The sequence below is a fragment of the Rhinolophus sinicus genome, chromosome 7 (assembly GCF_057876585.1).
Source record: "Rhinolophus sinicus isolate RSI-liver-muscle chromosome 7, RSI-T2T, whole genome shotgun sequence".
Lineage (NCBI taxonomy): Eukaryota > Metazoa > Chordata > Mammalia > Chiroptera > Rhinolophidae > Rhinolophus > Rhinolophus sinicus.
The window spans coordinates 32,268,197-32,287,579 of NC_142507.1; the positions used below are offsets into that span (position 1 = coordinate 32,268,197).

At 39.1% G+C, this 19,383-nt stretch overlaps 2 protein-coding genes across 5 annotated transcripts in view; both read left to right on the forward strand.

Moving 5' to 3' along the window:
* The first annotated feature begins 10 nt into the window (after nucleotides 1–10).
* TDP2 (tyrosyl-DNA phosphodiesterase 2) lies at nucleotides 11–13,883 on the forward strand. 4 transcript variants are annotated; one of them, XM_088799449.1, is made up of 8 exons: nucleotides 27–118; nucleotides 152–370; nucleotides 448–527; nucleotides 4,539–4,712; nucleotides 5,412–5,503; nucleotides 7,294–7,412; nucleotides 9,030–9,200; nucleotides 11,940–13,883. In XM_088799449.1, the coding sequence occupies exons 2-8, from the start codon at nucleotides 209–211 to the stop codon at nucleotides 12,219–12,221; spliced, it is 1,080 nt and encodes a 359-aa protein (XP_088655575.1). In that variant the 5' UTR covers nucleotides 27–118; nucleotides 152–208; the 3' UTR covers nucleotides 12,222–13,883. The 4 variants fall into 4 exon arrangements, with proteins under 4 accessions (XP_088655576.1, XP_088655574.1, XP_088655575.1 ...); XM_088799451.1 differs by lacking the exon at nucleotides 27–118 and adding an exon at nucleotides 941–1,028 and having other exon boundaries at nucleotides 312–370; XM_088799448.1 differs by having other exon boundaries at nucleotides 17–370.
* A 2,913-nt stretch (nucleotides 13,884–16,796) lies between these two features.
* Nucleotides 16,797–19,383, forward strand: part of KIAA0319 (KIAA0319 ortholog) — a 76,593-nt gene continuing 74,006 nt past the window's right edge. The window contains 1 exon segment of the mRNA XM_074318627.2: nucleotides 16,797–16,912. The gene's annotated coding sequence lies outside the window, so the exon portion shown is untranslated.

Below are 19,383 nucleotides of genomic sequence, written 5' to 3' on the forward strand. Positions count from 1 at the left end.
GTACTCCCCGCGCCCGCCCCTCACCCGCTCCACGGCCGCGCCTGTCGCCGTCAGAGGGCGGAGCTCGTTTCCGCACCGGGCGGTGGATGCGGGACCTTCGCGGCGGCGGGAGCACCGAGGCGGCGGGAGCATCGCGGCGGCGGGAGCCAGGGGCGGCGGGAGCATCGCGGCGGCGGGAGCCAGGGGCGGCGGGAGCTGGCGCAGAGCGATGGCGGAGAGGAGTCCGGAGCTCGGGCCGGAGATGGGCTGCCGCGACGGTGACCCCACGGGGAAGACGCGGCACCTAGCGTGTGAGGAGTTCGCTTCGGTCGCGAGCTGCGACGCCTCTGTGGCGCGGCGCTACCTGGCAGAGAACGACTGGGAGATGCAAGTACGCCGGTTGTATCGCCTTTGCGTTTTTCCTCGCACTGCGCGCGCACAGCGCCCATTCCCTTGTCTCTTTTTCAGAGAGCGCTGAACGCCTACTTCGAGCGGCCGGTGGAGGAGGGCGCCTTGCAACGCCGCCCGGAGTCCGAGCCCGGGTCCTGGTGAGTGGGACGGGCGGGGTCGCACGGGCGGCTTTGTGCGGGGCGCAGGGCTTCCTGGACCCGCGGGGTCGGGGAGGCGGAGCTGAGCGGAATAACCGTGACCCAAGGCTGCTGGGTCTGTCTGGCGCCTCCGGTGGAGATGCGCCCCAGCGGCAGGGTGACGCTTCTCCCCAGAAGCCCACCGGGTCATCTCCAAGGTAATTTGGAGTCGGGAGGAACAAGCTGAAGTGTAATTCTTGACTCAAATTATAGGAAATGTGTAAGTGAGGGGTTAGAAACGAGAGAGGCAAAAGCCTTCATTGAAGAATGGTAACTTGGGAGTCTCCTTGTGTCCTGTATTGTTTATTTACTCTTTGCTGGCCAGCCATAATAATACTTTTCTATAAAATGCACACCCGCCCCTGTTATTTCAGCTCCCTCCCCAATTCCTGGACCACTGCTTTTTAAAGTCCAGATGCCTCACAAGTCCCTCCACGGTTTGACCACTGCCTGTCTTTCCAGGTTTGTCTTCTGTTCCCCTCGCTTTCCTACCCCACAAAAAGTTCCAGGCATATCAAACTTTCCCCTTCTCCAGTGGGCCATTTTCTCTTGGTTTCAACCTTTGTAAAGATGTTCATTACCTCTACCTAGAACCTTTCCTTCTTCCTTCCTTGCTAAGTAATATTTATGTTAAAGGCCCAGCTTAGACATGATTTATCTCTGAAAAGCTTTCCTTGATCATCCGATTCTGGGTAAGGTTCCCGTTTTAGGTAATCCTGTAGCATCCTGCATGACCCGTGTCATAGTAACAATTCATGTTATAATTGCTGTTTACTATTTTATATTTCCCACTAGACTATACATTTGGTGAAGACAGTATCTGTTTTATACATTGTTGATTTGCCAAAGTCTAATACAGTATTTGGAATGTGTTAATCTTTCAGTAAGTATGTATTGAATGTGTAAAGTTCTCTCACTATCTGGGCAGCCTGTACGGTTATCTGTTCATAGTGGAGACTCTTGTCCCTTTGACCTTTTCAGCTGCACTGGGTTATAGATATGATGTTATCATTTTGTTGGGCTCCTTTCTCTGTCTGCCTGACCTCTTAGTGGGGAATTGTCCACTCAGTGAAATATTTCAGGCGCTCATGTTGTAATAGAGCCAGTTAGATTAGTAGGTATTCACTTAGCCTAAGCTGACCAGCTAGATTCTCTCTGTGGGATTTAGAGGTGAGGACCAAGAGAGTGAAGTCTGAATCTTCCTATGGAGCTGGAACTATAACATTAACATTGTAACTTAGTACCTTTGGGGATTCAACCCATCCTTTTTTGTTGATGGGGAAGCTAAGAAGAGAATGAAGCTGAGGAACGTTGAGCAAGAGTGAGAGAAAGCCTTCATTATACTTCCTTAGGCATAGCTGCACTCTTGGACCTGGCTTGGTGACATGTTTGTGTCCTTATAAGTTCCTTGATTTTGCCCAAACTAGCCGGAGTTAGTGTCTGTTAGCACCCAAATTGTAACCAATAAAGAAATCGGAACAAAGGAGCTAGATTCCCTGAAGTAGTCCCTCAAAAAATTGTGAATCAAGCTGAGTAATGGTGGTGTGGAGGACCATTAGGAATCCTCCACCCTAGAATCGTAAATTAGCAAAAACAAGCAAAGTTATGGTCTGTTGTCTCTTGGAACTCAGACCAAGTGCCATTGAGAGCAAGGCTTTATCTATAGAGTAAGAATCCATACCGATATAAATACATATGACCAGGAGAGAAGGGAGCACTTTTCCTTACAGTAGAATTCCAACTACTAAATGTAGAAGGCATGATGGAATTAGGGAGAAAAATCACTATTTGGGAACCACCATAGTAATAATTATTTCAGACAAATCACCAATGGATACTAAAACTCATAGGTGAAAGTTGATGAGAAACAAGATATTTACATAATCTCAAAGTATCTATACACAAAGTACTACAATGGGGAAAATAATGACTGCAGTGGAGAAATCTGGTAGACAATGCCTTAACCAAGTGATCAAAGTTAAATGACCAGTATTGGGGATCAATCCACATCAGGTACCTCCTGTTATGATGCACTAAGGAAGACACACTATCACATGTGTCATTCCTGCCAAAAACATGCATAATGTGGATTCAGTCATAAGAAAACATCAGACAAACCCAAACTGCAGGAAATTCTGCAAAATAAATGGCCTGTATTCTTTAAAAATATCAAGGTCATGAAAGACAAAGACTGGAGAACTATTTTGAATTAAAGGAGATTGAAAGTCATGCCATCTCGATGCAGCATGTGATCCTAGATTAGGACATTGGTGGCACAATTGGCAAAATTTGAATTGGTCTTTAAATTATAATATTGTATCAATAGTGATTTTCTGACTCAATAATTGTACTAGGGTATACGAGTATATGTAAACATGTCTTTGTTTTTAGGAAATACATACAAAAGTGTTTGCAAATATTTCAGAATAAAAAGAATAAAGCAACTAAATGTTAAGTATTAGGTTGGTGCAAGAGTAATTGCAGTTTTTGCAATTTTTTAACCTTTTAAACTGCAATTACTTTTGCACCAACCTAATAAAATGTTAACATTTATCTGGGTCAATGGTGAATAGAATTCTTTTCACTGTTTTTGTAATTCTGAAAGTCAAACTATTTCAAAATAAGTTAAACTAATAAGTTAACTAGACTTACTGTGGTGATCATTTTGCAGTGAATGCAAATATTAAGTCATTGTGTTGTGCCCCTGAAACTGATAGTTACATATTAATTCTACCTAATTTTTTTTAAAAGGAAGTTAAAATATTGGTATTAAATTTATTAAAATTATGAATCCAACAACCTATTTCTTAAATGTATGTAGTTTATAAATACTCAGCGGTCATTTTAATAATGTTTTGTCCCTCCCTTCAAATGTCTGGGCCTTGCATTGGGCTCACTGCCCAATGTTCATAGAAGCTAATACTGTGGCACTAGCTTTTGAGAAAAGAAAAAAACTTTATTGCAAAGTCGACTGGCAGGCAGACAGGAGACAAGACTCAAAATCTCTCTCCCTGATCCAGGGTTTGGGGTGAAATTTAAGGGGTTTCGGTACCAGATTTTCCTGGAAAATGGTCCCATCACTTCTGAAAGGGTTCTGGTGGCGTTCAGATTCCAGTCGCGTTCAGATTCCAGTCACGTCCAGGTCCTTTGGTTCTGTGGGTGGTGGGGGGGGGAGAAACTTTGGTTCTAGGTGTAATTTTCAGTATTTTCTCCTCTGAATGTTTCTGCTGCATGACTGCAGTTTTTTTCTGTTGTCTCTGAAAATCAACTCAGTATCTTGTAAGAAACAGGATAGGGCCAGTTTTGTCTGGTTCTGCACTTATAGCACTGGTGGAGATAGTGGAAGTTGGGGTCAGGTAGGACCGTGGACTAGAGCACATACATGTGGTCTCTCTGGCATGGTAGTGTCAGAGGAGTCAGATTTCTTACATGGTGGCTCAGGGTTCCTGGAGAGAGTGTCCCAAAAGGCTGGAGTGAAAGCTGCAAGGCTTCTTATGACCAAGAAGACCCAGAATATCCTTTTCACTGTATTCTATTGGTCAAAGAAGTCACTAAGGCCCACATTCAAGGGGAGGGTTGTTAGATTTCACCTCTCAGTGAGGAGAAGAACAAAGAACTTGTAGCTGTTATTGATCTGCCATGATGAGATCTTATTTCAAATGTAATTTAAATGAAGCCAAATAAATTTGGAAATCTTACATGCTTAGTCTGATTTGGGGTCCTAGTTTATAAAATAATTTTAATGCCATGTCATTGAAGGATATTGAGTTATCTAACTGTATAAGTAAGCAAACATTTGGATAATAGAATATTTTTCCTCAGTCATGACTTTTGCTCTTCTATTGGCAGATTCTTTAGGGTTCTTTTAAAATTTATTTAACTGTAAAATGAGGGCTACAAATACTAAATACTTTCAAAATTAAGCAGTTTATAGATTATTTTCCAAGTTGTGTTTCATTCTGATCTTGCTAGTGTTGATCTAACCAATGAGGAAACAACTGATTGCATTAGTTCTAAACCCAGCACATCTGAAAATCCTCAGCAAGAAGATGGCAGCATGTTCTCTTTAATTACCTGGAATATTGATGGATTGGATCTAAACAATCTGCGAGAGAGGGCTCAAGCAGTGTGTTCTTATTTAGCCTTGTGAGTATTATTACTTCTGTTTAGAGGTAGCATGGTAATGCGTCTTACCTATGTACAAAGAGGGTAACAATTGAAGGTTTGGTACCTGAAAGTCCAGCTTTCAGAAGAAACATCTGAGAGAATTAAGAGTGATTGCATCTGAGCACAGGATTGGGGTGGGGGGCGAGGGAAAGGGGGTCACTGATTTTTGTTAGAAGCCTTCTAGTACTATTTTACTTATTAACTTTGTGTATAATTATTGTGAAAATTAAATTACCAAAAAGATCTTTGTCTGCCACACACTGGCTCTGTCCTGTGTAATCGTCTGTGAGCCAGTTACAATCTCTGGAGCTCAGTTTTCTTTGTTATGGATAACTGTTCCAAGAGGATTGAAAGAGATAATCACACTTAAAGCACCAATTAGCATGTAGGACCATTGTATGCTCTCAATATTACTGGTTCCTATTGTCTAATCCTTTTAACTTTAAAGTGTTGTCATGTATATGTTTTGTTTTAAAAATTAATCTTTATAGTATTACATGTTAAATTGCACAGATCTTTCTCATTTTATAGTTGTCAAAGATCAGTATAAATATTGAATATTAGGTGTTTTAGAGGATAGTTTTGTGTTTCTTTTATGTTGTGGTATTTTCCTAATCTAGATAGCTGCAAATGAAATGGTAAAGCTGGTGTTTATCATAAATTGATGTTTTTAATTAGGTACAGCCCAGATGTGGTATTTCTACAGGAAGTTATTCCCCCATATTATAGCTACCTAAAGAAGAGAACAAGTAGTTATGAGATTATTACAGGTAACAACTTTCCTGTTATTTAACTTTTCTTTTTCTTTGAAAAACAAATCAATGAAAGAGATAAATCAGAGTTAGCCTATTGGAGCATAGACATGAAAAAGCACAAATAAAACAAATTTAAGAAAACAAGCCAGATACAGGATACTGAAAGGACTATAGGAGAATATTTTATACAGCTTCATGTTAACATATGTGGAAAAGTGGTGAAAATGGATGAATTTTTCAGGAAAATATAAATAGTCAAAATGTGAGGCACTGAGTAGCTTTTTCGTGAAATTAAATCATTAAAACTTTTAAGTGTGATAATTACATTGTAGTTATGCTTTTTTAAAAAGTCTTTATCTTTATTAATTCCTTTTTCTTTTTTTAGCTTTTTGCCCTGAATAATTTAGTTTTTTTATTTTCCATCTATTTTGTTTTCACTAAGTATATTTAATGTACCACTTTGGCTACATTTTATGATTTTTGACTAAATCCCATGGTTTTCTTGACTTTCACTTTTACGTAGTTTGTGATTTGTTTTGATTTACTCTTTAATCCGAAATTGCGAAGGAGAGGGTGTTCTCAATCTTTATGTCGGTGTTTCCCACTCTCTTTTCTAGGATCACTTGTCTGCATACTCTTGGGGATTCTTTTTGCCTCTTTTCTGTTTTGGATTTCTTGTTTTCTGAATCCTTGCTTTCCTCCTTCCTGGTTTATTTCCTCATTTTATTGGAGCACATCCTTTAATCACTTTCTAAGAAATAGTGCATGGGAGTGGAGTTTCTGAATCCTAGCATATTTGGAAGTGCCTGTCTTCTATCCTCATAATTGGTTGAAAGTTTGTCTGGACGTAGATTTCTAGGTAGAAAGTAATTTTCCCTCAGAATTTTGACAATATTATTACATTGGTTTTTGGTTTCCATTATTGATGATCGTAAGTTGGAACCCACACCAATTCCTGTTCTTCACCTACCCATTAAGCTTTGAGGTGGTCCTCTTTTTAATCCTAGTATTCTCTGGATCTTTTTAAAAATTGTGCTGAATACTTGGTAGAAACTTTCCATCTGAAGATTTGTGACCTTCAATTATGGAAAATTCTACTCTATCCTTTCCTCCCTCTTGCTCCCTTTTCCTTCTCCTGTCCTTCCCTCCTGCCTGCCTGCCCACCTGCCACCGTTCTAGCCTGCCTGCCTTCCTCCCTGCCCTTCCCTTCTCCTTTCATTCTTTTCTCCTGCTTTCTTCTCCTTTTTCCTTCTTTCCTTGTCTTCCTTTTTTCCCCTCTTTTTTCCCTGTTCTGATAAACCAGTTGCTACTTCTCCATCTACTTTGTTTTCTGAAAAACTGTTGGAAGCTTTCATTCACTGCCCCTCTAATTCTATTCTCTTTTCTTCTTGCAACTTTATACCTTTCTAATTTTTTTATTCATTTACTGTAAGTTTTCTGGTGCTTCCAGAGTGAGAAGTAAACACGTGTTAATTTGCCTCAGTTTAAGTCTCATCTACTCTTGCAGAAATTTCTCAAATTTTGTTGTTTGATATTGGCACCACTAACTATTTTGGCACTTATTTGAATTAATTTCTATTTTTATATTTCTTTCATACTTCCAGTTATATTTTGGGAGGGCCAGGTGAACATAGGGACTTGGTTGGCCATCTTCAACTATTTTGAAATAATAATTTACTTTCGAGATTTAGATCCATTTAAATATTGGTACCTGTTTGTTATAAAATCTTCAGTAAGGGAACCTGTGGTAAACTGCAAATACTCTTGACCTCTCAACCCAAATTCTTTTCCACAAACATTTAAAGGTCATGAAGAAGGATATTTCACAGCTATAATGTTGAAGAAATCGAGAGTGAAATTTAAAAGCCAAGAGATTATTCTTTTCCCAAATACAAAAATGATGAGAAACCTTTTGTGTGTTCATGTAAGTAATTTTAAAAAAATCAACTGCTCTTTTTTTTTTATCGTTCTATAGGATTGTCTTTTGTTTAAAAAACACATTGCCTTTAGGAGAAAATTTGCACCTCACTTACAGATTTATTTTTAACAGTTTTAAAGAACTTTGTAAATTTAGTTCTTACATAAATTTCAAATATAGACAAATTTGTAAAACTGAAATCCTTGATCCATTAGCTGTTTTCCTAAGAATATTTAAGAATTTGTTAACATTCCACATTTGCTTCCTAAAGTAGTTTTCTTTTTTTCTACTAAATGCATTGTACATGGTACTGTGTTGTACTCTGAGGCTTACAAAAATGAGTCAAATAGATGTTGCTCTCACAGAGTTTATAGATTAGCAAGGGAGAAATTGTGTATATAGTAACTAAAATAAAGGAAAGGCATAAATACCATGGGGAGGTATAATGATGTGCCATGGAAGTTTAGAGAAAGAAGAGATGACTTTTAGCTAGATTTTTTTTTCAATTGAGGTATAATCAATATAACATTACTGTTAGTTTCAGGTATACAACATAATGATTCAATATTTGTATATGGTGTGAAATGATCATCACAATAAGTCCAGTTAACATGTGTCACCATACATAGTTACAATTTTTTTTCTTGTGATGAGATTAGATTGTTTAGTGAAAGTTTTATGAAGGAAGTTGTATTTGAATTGGGCCCTGAAAAATATGTAAACGTAGGTGTTAAGAACTGTTCAGGTGGCAGAACCACCATGAGCAAACTTGCAAATTGCAGATGGCGAGGTTTATATATATATGAGACAAGGCATATATGGGTATAAATGAGCATTCTGTTCAGTTGGATATAGAGGGAACAGAAGGGCTAGCGTGATAATAGGTTGGTAAAGTAGGTCCGATCTAGATTATAGAAGATCATGAATGCCTAATTTGAAAGAGTTTGGACTTAGCGGGTGGCCGGTTAGCTCAGTTGGTTAGAGCGTGGTGCTGATAACACCACAGTTGCCGTTTCGATCCCTGGATGGGCCACTGTGAGCTGCGCCCTCCTTAAAAAAAAAAAAAACGTTGGACTTGACTTGATTCTACAGGCAATTGGTTTAAATAATGACAGAGCCTACACTGTTGGTATCTTAATTGCAAATGGTAAATGGTTCTCATTCATTTATTTAACTGACTTTTTTTGACTACCTATGTGCCAGGCTCTTGATAAATATAGCAGTGAATAAAAGAACCATCTTTGCTGTCAAAAGACTCATGGCTTTGTAGGAGAGAAATAATTGTTCTGTAATTCAGGCTGGGGAACTTTAAAAAGTATCTTTCCAGCATACTATAGAAATGTTGAAGAGGGAGCCTGGGGACATTGAGGAAGGGCTCACAGTGGAGGTGATATTTGAGGTACGTCTTAAAGTATTAATGGGTATTTTCTAAGCAGTCTTGTTTGGGAGCAGGGTTAGCACCTTAGACTTTGACCTAGAAGGAGAAGCATAGTGCTGATCAGATAGTTTCGCTTTAGTTAATACATACCAGTCAGTTGAATAATCGGCTGTTTCTGTTATCAGAGTTCAGCATTAGTGGCTAGTAGATAATTTTAATGAGTGTAATTATTTATCTTGTTGCAGGCAAGTGTGTTGGGAAATGAACTTTGCCTTATGACTTCACATTTGGAGAGCACCAGAGGGCATACTAAGGAACGAATGAATCAGTTAAAAACGGTTTTAAAGAAAATGCAAGAGGCTCCAGAGTCAGCTTCGGTTATATTTGCAGGAGATACAAATTTAAGGGATCAAGAAGTGAGTGACAACATCAGTTCAATGTTTATGGGCAGATTACTGCTGTGGAAACTAATTTAGTTTCCTTTTGACCAAAGCTGGTGAAATGTATAAGTGACCTTGCAGATGCAAATCAGCAAATATTTATTTAGCTGTGCTCTATGCCTAAATGGGCAACAGAAGCAGGAGGGCTTTTAGGTTATTGGGGGAAAACAAATATTGCATATAAAACAGACAACACAAAACAATATATGGATTAACAAGAGGAGTATAGAGAAGATTAGAAGAGTTCAGAAAAGGTCAGATTTACTTGCAGTATCTAGTTGTAAGGTGAAAAGAACAGAAAGATTTAACCGTCATAGTTGTCCCTAACTCTCTTCTGACGTTTTCTTTTTTCAAACTTTTTTACTCACTTTTCCTGGTACCACCATGACTAGGTCTGAAACAAAGTCTCTTTTTTCTTAGTTCAATTCAGACTTGTTGGTACTTTTCAGGTCTTTATAGATTTAGAACATCTTAGATGGTCGGCGTGCTTTGCCTTTCCTCCCACTCGGACTGACTAAAAGTGAATTGAAATGGAAATCCTGTTCATTTTCACTGCCAAAAGCTCCAGGACTGGAGGAAGAAGTGAAATGGGAAATGAAAGCATGTCAGGACTTACTGGTGAAGTGAAGGCAGTATCCCAAATAAAGGAAGTGGTGCTCTGCTTCTCAGCAACTTTGTGTCCTTGTACAGATTAGTTTTAAAAATCAAAATTTCTAGTGGACTGTTTGTAAATCAGTGACTTTATGGCAGCTGTTTCTTGGTATCTTGTTGACTGGCTTTAAAAAAAAATACTGCTTTTAACAAATACTGTTGGGAGAACGGGATATCTACGTGCAAAAAAATGAAGTTGGATCCTTACTTTACACACTATACCAAAAAAAGTTTATTTAAAATGGATCAAAGACAAAGGTAAGAGCTGAAACTATAAAACTGTTAGAGAAAACGGGAAAAGTTTCATGACATTGCATTTGGCAGTGATTTCTTGGACATGACAGCAAAAGCATAGACAGTAAAAGAAACAATAGATAAGGTGGAGTTCATAAAAATTAAATCTTTTGTGCATCAATGGATACTATGAATGGAGTGAAAGGCAGCTCATGGAATGGGAGAAAATCTTTGCAAAGCATATATCTGACAGGCAATCAATATTCAGAATATATGAAGAACTGCAATAAAAAACCAACCATTGAAAGACAACCTGATTAAAAAAATGCGTATGACGTAAATAGACGTTTGTCTAAAGAAGATATACAAATGGCTAATCAGTACATGAAAAGAAGCTCAGCGTCACTAGTCCTTAAGAGAAGTGGACATCAAAACCATTATGATATACCACTTCACATCCATTAGCATGACATCAAAAAAACAAATAACAAGTGTTGGCAAGGATTGGGAGAAATTGGAACCCTTGTGCATTGCTGGTGGGAATATCAAATGGTCCTGCTGCTGTGGAAAATGATGTGAGGATTCCTTTAAAAATTAAACAATTGCTGTAAAACAAGTGCTCCAGCAACTCTACTTCTGGGTAAATATCCAAAACAAAAGCAGGGTCTTGAAGAGATATTTACACACCTGGATTCATAGCATTATTCACAATAAAATATGGAAGCAACCCAATTGTCCCTTGACAGATGAATGGATAAAGAAAATGTATATACATACAGTGGAATAATATTTCACCTTAAAAATGAAGGAAATACACGCGCTGCGATAACATGGATGAACTGTGAAGACGTACTAAGTGAAAAAAACCAGTCACATAAGGACAAATATTTTATGTTTCCTTTTATATGAGTTTCCTAAAGTAGTAAATTCACAGAGACAAAAGTATTAGTTTGGTGCAAAAGTAATTGCAGTTTTGGCAATTATTTTTAACCTTTTAAACCGCAATTATTATTTTTCTTTTTTTAAGGAGGTCCATGTGGGGATCGAACTGGCTCACAGTGGCCCATGTTGGGATCGAACTAGCAACCTTGGTGTTATTAGCACCACGTTCTAACCAACTGAGCCAACCAGCTGCCCTGTAAACCACAATTACTTTTGCACCAACCTAATAGAATAGTGGGGGGGAGGATGGACTGGAATGGGGAGTTAATGGGTAGAGTTTCAGTTTGGGAAAATGAAAAGGTTCTGGAGATGGATGATGGAGATGGTTGCACAATTTTGTAGATGTACTTAATGCCGTACAACTGTATTGTTAAAATGGTAAATTTTACGTATATTTTACCATAATAATTAAAAATCCTGGCATGTGAATGAGAGAAGGAAGAATTAATATTGTTATTAAATTTCAAATGTATAAGGTAGTTGACATCATTGGGTCATGTGAATGGCAAACTTCTAAGTTTATAAAGTATTGAAACAGTGTTACCTTTTCACTTGTGTTCGTTTTTTTAAAATTACATATAGCAATAACTGAGACCATAAATGTTTAGCCTGACTTTTGTCTGACATCCAAAGTTAGGAATCTATGGCAGAAGAGAAGGGGCAAATTCCTGACCTCTGCCTATCTTGATATTTTTATATTACCTACTTATTAGTCATGCAGCAAAATGTTTTATATCTAGTTATAACATCTAATTTTACATTTGTGCATTAATAAATAACTTGTGACATTCTGATTTGAAATGTTGCACTTAGGCGTAATAGTAAACACACTTTTTAATTCAGGGGGGGAAAAGACTGAATCTTACAAGAGTTTGCTTTTTTTTTCAGGTTACCAAGTGTGGTGGTTTACCCAACAACATTTTGGATGTCTGGGAGTTTTTGGGCAAACCTAAGCATTGCCAATATACATGGGATACACAAATGAATTCTAATCTTGGAATACCTGCTATCTGTAAGCATCGTTTTGATAGAATATTTTTCAGAGCAGCAGCAGAAGGCAGTCACATTATTCCCCAAAGTTTGGATCTCCTTGGGTTGGAAAAACTGGACTGTGGTAGATTTCCTAGTGATCACTGGGGTCTTCTTTGCAACTTAGATATAATACTGTGACATTTTTTTCAAATATGAGTTTTAAATGTTTTGAGTAATTTTTTTCTGGATATTAGCAAATACAGTTTTTACCTGTCTGGAAAGTTAGGTTTCATATGGAGGAATTAATATACTGGTTCATTGTAAGAGAAGAACAAAATACTGTGATTTTATATTGTGGATTGTGTCTTTAAATTTAAGATCTAAATATTAATGTTATTTAAGCTAAAGCATATCTATGTTCAGAATATGAGGCTCTTAATGAAAGGGCACAAAGGCTGTCAGCTTTTAATACTGCTCAAAACTGCCATCTGGATTGCATTGTCTCTGGGTTAGCTTTTATATTTGATTTATTTTTAAAATCAGGAACCAAAATAATATTTTAAATAGGTCTTCAGAAGGAAAAATTAGAGGTTACTGAGTCTTTGGGACTGGATCTTTAGATACATTTCACAAATTCACGTAATCTTAAATGAAAAAGCCATGATCATCTCCATTTAAATAGATGACAAGTATCTTATGTCAAGCTTTATTTTTGTCAACTAACAGTACAATTGTAAGCTGTAAATGAACTCATGATTTAAAATTCCTTAACTTCAAAAATTTATGTTGACAGTTATGTCACCAACAGAGGCAAAATTAGGCTTGATAATGATTAAAGTCAGTTTTATAGTGGCGTTGGACTTTTTTTTCCTGAGAAAAATGAATGTGAAGAGAAATAGCCTTTTAGTTTTGCTACTCTAAAGCTGAATTATTTTACAAGAGGTAAGGAGCATTTTTAAATGTGCTTTAAGGAAACACTGTCTTCCCATAAGAGAAAAGTACCTTAAAGAATTTTACTTGTTTATAGTTTTAGTATGTTTTTGTGCCCATGATAGGATTGAAGTTTTTACCTCCTTCCTGTTTGTAGCTCCACTGCTGTTACATCACCTTTACATGGAAGAAAATAGCTTTCTCACCTTGCCAAGAATTACCAAGAATATATTGATTTCCTCAGTATATAAAAAGGAAAGCCAGTGAGAATAATTAGAATGAGAAGGAGCAGGACCTTATTTCCAGCTGTGTATCAAAATGAACTAAAACACCTGAAAAAAAGACAAGCTAAACTTATACATAATATTCCCTTTGTAGTGACAATGGAAAGGAGTTTTATATGTTAATCATAATTTCAATCATTAAAAATAAAATGAGAATGCTAATTTTTTAGCATACATTATGGAGGCAGTAGTTCATTTTTGTGAGAAAGGATGTTTTTGGTGTAAGTTACTCAATTGGAAGAATAAGTTAAAAGAATCCCACCTCACATCACATTGTAAAAGAATATCTGGATGAGTGAAAGGCTAAATACAAAAAATAAGATATGTAGTAGTGTGTATTAGATTAAATAAAGAATTATCAAATTGTTTTAAAACTGAAGGGATATCATTTCCTTTATATGACTCGGAGCATCCATGTGAAATACTTTCCCATTTACTTACTTACACAGTTGTCCTCCCTTATCCACAAGGGATACCATTCCAAGACCCTCAGTGGATGCCTGAAACCACCCATAGTACCAAACCGTATACATACTGTTTTTCCCCCTATGTATACATAACTGTAATCAAGTTTAATTTGTAAATTAGGCACAGAAGGAGATTAAAAACAATAAAATAGAACAATTATAACTATACTGTAATAAAAGTTACGTGAATGTGGTCTCTTTCAAAATAACTTCTTGTACTGTCCTCACCTTTTCACTTAAAGGAAGCACTTTACAGCTCCTCTGGCATACCTGAATTGCCAGCATCACTACTTGCACTTCGGGGCCATTAAGTAAAATAAGGGTTACTTAACACAAGCACTGTAATACCAAGACAGTAACCAAATGGCTGTTATGTGATTAAGGGGGTGGGGGGTGGGATGGAGGAGCTGCTACAGTGTGAAGGCACTAGACAAGGGATGAATCACATCCCAGGTGGGATGAAGTAGGAAGGTGAGATTGTTTTCATCATGCTACTCAGAATGGTGCACAATTTGAAACTGACGAATTGTTTATTTCTGGAATTTTCTATTTAATATTTTTGGACCTTAGTTGACCTCGGGTAACTGAAACTGCGGAAAAGTGGGGGACTCACTGTAGTGAAAATCTAAGAAGCAAATTATCAGACGTGAATAGGAATAATTAAACCATTTTTTGTCTGCTTTCATGGGCAATAGTTCACAAACAATGCAAGAACTAAGAACCCATTAATTTGAGTTTTTTACTTTGAATCGCCAGTTTTTCCAGTATTAGTGGCTTTGCATACCTTACCTCCCGTGGTGGAATTCCAGCTCAGAATCTTTTATTTCAATAGGCCAAGCACCATCTTTGCCCTAATGGGGAATGTACTTGAACCTTACTAGACCTCAGTTTCTCCCACCTTAAAAATAGGAAGTTCCTTGTCTCTTACTGTGCAGTTTTGTAAGGCAAAGGTCCCAACCAACCACATACAAACAAGAGGAGACAAAATTGGAAAAACTGTACTAAGGATACATAATTTTATCCTTAGTATTAATTACAGCGTCTGACATGTAGCTGGAGCTCAACAAATGCTCACTGAATGCTGAAGTGCGTGGCCATTTGTGTTCCATAGAAGCCCCAACATTTTCATACAGTGTCTGTCCTGCACAACAAGAGCTGTGGGAAGCAAGCAAGGGCAGTGCAGGGTTAAGAAAAACAGTAGCCAAGAGTAGAGTGCAAGCTGGGCCAAGGGACTCCAGCCTCAAGGACTGAGCCCCTAATCGCAATGCATAGCTTTTATTAGTTAACAATTGAGGAGGTAAAGCTTGTTAATCTCAAGATCTGTGAGTTCCGTGCCTGCTGACTGTTTTCCCGAAAGTCCCCATTGTGCTCCATCTTGTACTTTGCTCTCTGTCTCTCTGTCTCTCTCTGTCTCTCTCTCTCTCTGTCTCTCTCTCTCTCTGTCTCTCTCTCTCTCTCTCTCTCTCTCTCTCTCTCTCTCTCTCTCTCTCTCTCTCTCTCTCACACACACACACACACACACGCACACACAACCCCAAGGGGATCCATTGAAGGGGAGGGACCAATATGATTCCATCTCAGGTCTCAGTTTGCTGAGACATCCCCTCAAGGAAGCTTTACAGATCTCTCCATTTGGCCTCAGTTTGCTGAGGCACTCCCTTGTGAAATATGGGAAGAGCAAGGGAGAACAAATGGTTTGGCAGCTGTAAGGCAACAATACAGTATCAAATTAGATACTACATTCATTATATACATCAGAGTAGGTATTGTAATAGCTCTGAGCTAAAACTGTTTAACATTCTGGGCCAAATTTTACACACACACACACACACACACACACACTTGTGTATACATATACGTATATACATACACAGCACTGGGAACAAGCCTGTTGTGGACTACATCAGATTTATCCATGCATGAGGTCCTCTGAGGCTCCTATGGAATGACACCTGAGAAGAGAAAAGAGGGAAGTGTCTGGTAAGGTTTGGGCTTCCGTTGAAGGATTCTAAGGAGGGTCTTGTAATGGGAGGTCGGTTCCTGTTGATTAGTTTCAGATTCGGACTGGGAGAAGCAGGGATTAACTAGGGACTGGGTGCTGTCATGAGGCGAGGAGAGTTCAGCAGTGGGAAATCACCAGTTAAGAGTGGGAAAAGCAAAGCCCAGGGTACGTCTGTGGTAAGAAAGCAGTATTCATTCAAAGACAGGCATGCTAAGTCATTTTACAGCTGCTGCAGGATTTTGGAAGAAATGCTATTTCCTGCTAATTGTACTGGTTTTATCTGTGGCTGACCGCTCAGCCTGATCAATTGGCGAGGTTGCCTTTTTCCTTTTAGTCCAAACTGATTTTCACTCTGAGTCCTGGACAGGTTTTTATTCTTTAGATGTATCCTATGAGTGCTGTTATTATTTCCATTTTATCTGTAGGGAACTGAGGCTTGGCGGGATGATGTAATTCTTCCAAGACCCACCCATAGCTAGCTGGTAGGGGCTTGTTCATCATGGGCGGTGACTGACGGTGCTAAGCTCTGCACCTTTGTTTCACAGCGAGGGCAATGTGCCAGGCGTGCGTGAGAAACGCCCTGTGTTAGCATACCTGGATGTTTTAGCGTCTTTGTTGTAAGAAAACAGTATAAACGCAAGGAAGTGTTCCGCATGGTATTCTGTGGTTCAGATGATCACCTTTCCGGAGACCCAAACTTAGTCTAAATACAGTAGGCACCTGGTTAACCTAGAAAGGGTGGAGTTAACCTGGGCTCCTCCCAGCTGCGGTTTCCTTCCTCAGAGACCAGCGCGTGATCAAAACAATAGGGCCATAAGAGGCTCTCGCAGGAGGAGCGGGACTTGTGCGTATGGGGGGGCTTCCCTTTAGGGACACATTCGCGGAGGGTCTTAGGCCCAGGTAGTGCGCTCCCGGCTTCCTGGAGCCTCCCTGGCCGGGTGCCTGTCTTCAGAGAGCCGGCGGGGAGCTGGGATGCCAGCACCGGGAGAGAAGGCTGAGCCCTCCTGTCCCAGGCGCGTGCGCGCGTGCGCGCGCTGCGGGGGTAACCGCGGCGACTGAAGCGCTGAATCACCAGCTTGTGTTCTCCCGACGCGGGGGGGCGCTGACGCAGGGGGCGGGCGGGGTCCCGTTAACGTGGTCGCGGGACTCCAGGCACGCGTTAACCCGCCCGGCCGGGTGGGACCCGCGGCCGCTGTCACCGTGCAGGTGAGAGCAACAGGAGCTTCCGCCTGTCTCGGGTTTGGGTGAGAGTATCGTGGGGCTGCAACTAGGGTGTTTCTCGGACCGGACAGCACCTCCTCTGTGACAGTGGGGACACGCGCCGTTGTGCGTGTGCGTGTGTGGTGTGAATGTGTGTGAATGTATATGTACTGTGTGTGAGTCTTATTGTGTGTGACAGTGTGCGTGTGAATGTGTGTGTGTGCGTGTGTGAGGCCGGGAGATGGATGACGACGAGGAGGAGCAGGTGGCACGGCAAGTGAGGCTCAGAGCCAGCGCCACCCCTTCGGGCGGAACTTCAGAGTAGCCAGCAGCGACCCCCAGATGCTGCCCCTACCTGACAGCACGCTGGCGGAGTGTGGGAAGCGAAGGCAGCAAGCGGGCAGGTTGTGGCAAAGAACCACGGAATGAAGACGCCCTGGGTTTAGGGTGGCTTCTTAGGTTCTGCTGGAACTCCAAGAAAGGGCGTTTCTGGATTGCTGCCCTGATGGTTTCTTAGTCGTGGGAAGCCTGGCAAATTTGCATCCTTTCCCAACCTCGTGAATTGCATTTCTTAGACCTGTAGGATCGATTTCGTTAAATTTCGTTTAGTAATGTTTACGTGGTCTTTGCTACCGTTTGCTGAATTCATTTTGTCTCTGCATCTTACCATAATCTGACGCTTAAAACCTTTTGATGGCTTTTCTTTCCTTTGAACTTTCTCCACTGAATGGATACTAATCAAGATGTTATTAATTAAGAGCATAAACCTGAAATTATGGGAGTTATCATTAAAAAGATATGATACACATCCAGTCATGTCTATTTTTATTGCTAGTATATTCATCTAAGCATTTTTGTTCGTCAGTTAAATACTAGTGTTTTTTTCCAGTGCTTAAGTAGAAAAGTCGAATGATATTTTTGGTAATAGAAAAAGTAAACTGTAGGGAACCCCCTCAAAATAAAACCAATAATTTTTTAAGAGAATGTTAGCGTTTATTTATTCCTGAAATGTATGCTCATTGTCCAAATGCTTCAAATTATTTATTATAAGAAGTCCACAATTATGACATGACTGGAGTTATGTCAAATGAAAAATTTTATTATCTGCTTACTATTTTACATCATTTTTCATACAGCTGAGGAAATTGGAGATATCAATTCAGTTACAGACTTAAGAGTCATAGAGAAAGCTGAATTCTTCTGTAATTTGAAAAAGAGAAATGCAAGCCTGTATCAATACTTTTTAGAATGATAGAAAGACTCCTTACACCTTTGCCATGTAGAATGCCAAGGCAGGGACCTAATTTCCCTTCAGAAAAACAAATATTTCAGCTAAAATATTTATGTATTAAAAATAGTCAAAAGAAAGCTTTGGTAATTTATTAATTTAAAAGAGTGGGTTTGCCTTTACATTTTCTTGACTTAGTCATTTATTTTCTAGCCAGAGAAGAAGCATTCTCTTTTAAATAAGTGTGTAGAACCAGGCATGAAAGTTTCTGGGGCAGACTATTGTAGATTTATCTCCAGGTCCCATGGCCTGGGTTTGGTTGGTTGTGGCTCTGCCACTTAGTGACTGTGTCACTTTTGGCAAATTCCTTAACCCCTCTAAGCTTCAATTTCTTCATCTTTAAAATAGGGATAATAATATGACCTACTTAATGGAATTCCTGTAAGAGTTAAAGTAAGACATGTAAGAGCTCTTTGCTTGTTGCCTGGCATGCAGTAACACTTCAGTAAAAGTTAGTTGTTATTATTCTTGAGATAAGTTTTCATTTCAGGAAATATTTTTCTATCTCTTTAAAATTACTTGGCAGGAAAAATAAAATTATTTTTATGTGACCAAAACTCGTTCTGATTTACAATGTGAAATCATCATAAAATGCATACATTTTCCCCTGCAGCATCTTTATAACAGCAACATAAATATGATAATCACAATCTTAAAGTCATGTCAATTCCAGTTAATTATATTTCATATCCCCAGGAAGGAGTTTTGCTTTAGTAGGACTGAAATAATTGGTCAGTTATTTTTCTATTTGTTATTTATTTAGTTAGTTTCAGGTGTACAAAACAACATAATATTAGACATTTATACCCCTCACAAAGTGATAACCCACCCCATCTACTACCCTTCTGATATCGTATATAGCTGTTATAATACCATTGACTATGTTCCCTATGCTGTACTTTACATCCTGTATATGTATTGTTTGACTATATATGAGGTCAAACAATTAAGTTCATGAACTCATCCTAGAAAAAGTGCTACATACCTCATTGCTGAATATCACTAAGGTCACCTTCGAAGTACTCCTGTTGGGAAGCTATGCACCAATGACAGTGCCTACTCCACCCTTCAAAGCAATTTTGGGACTCTTTTTCTGGAACGACCATCAGAGCTATTGTGTTACCATTGATGTCCTGAATGTCATCAAAATGTCTTCCTTTCAATATTTTCTTTATCTTCGGGTAAAGAA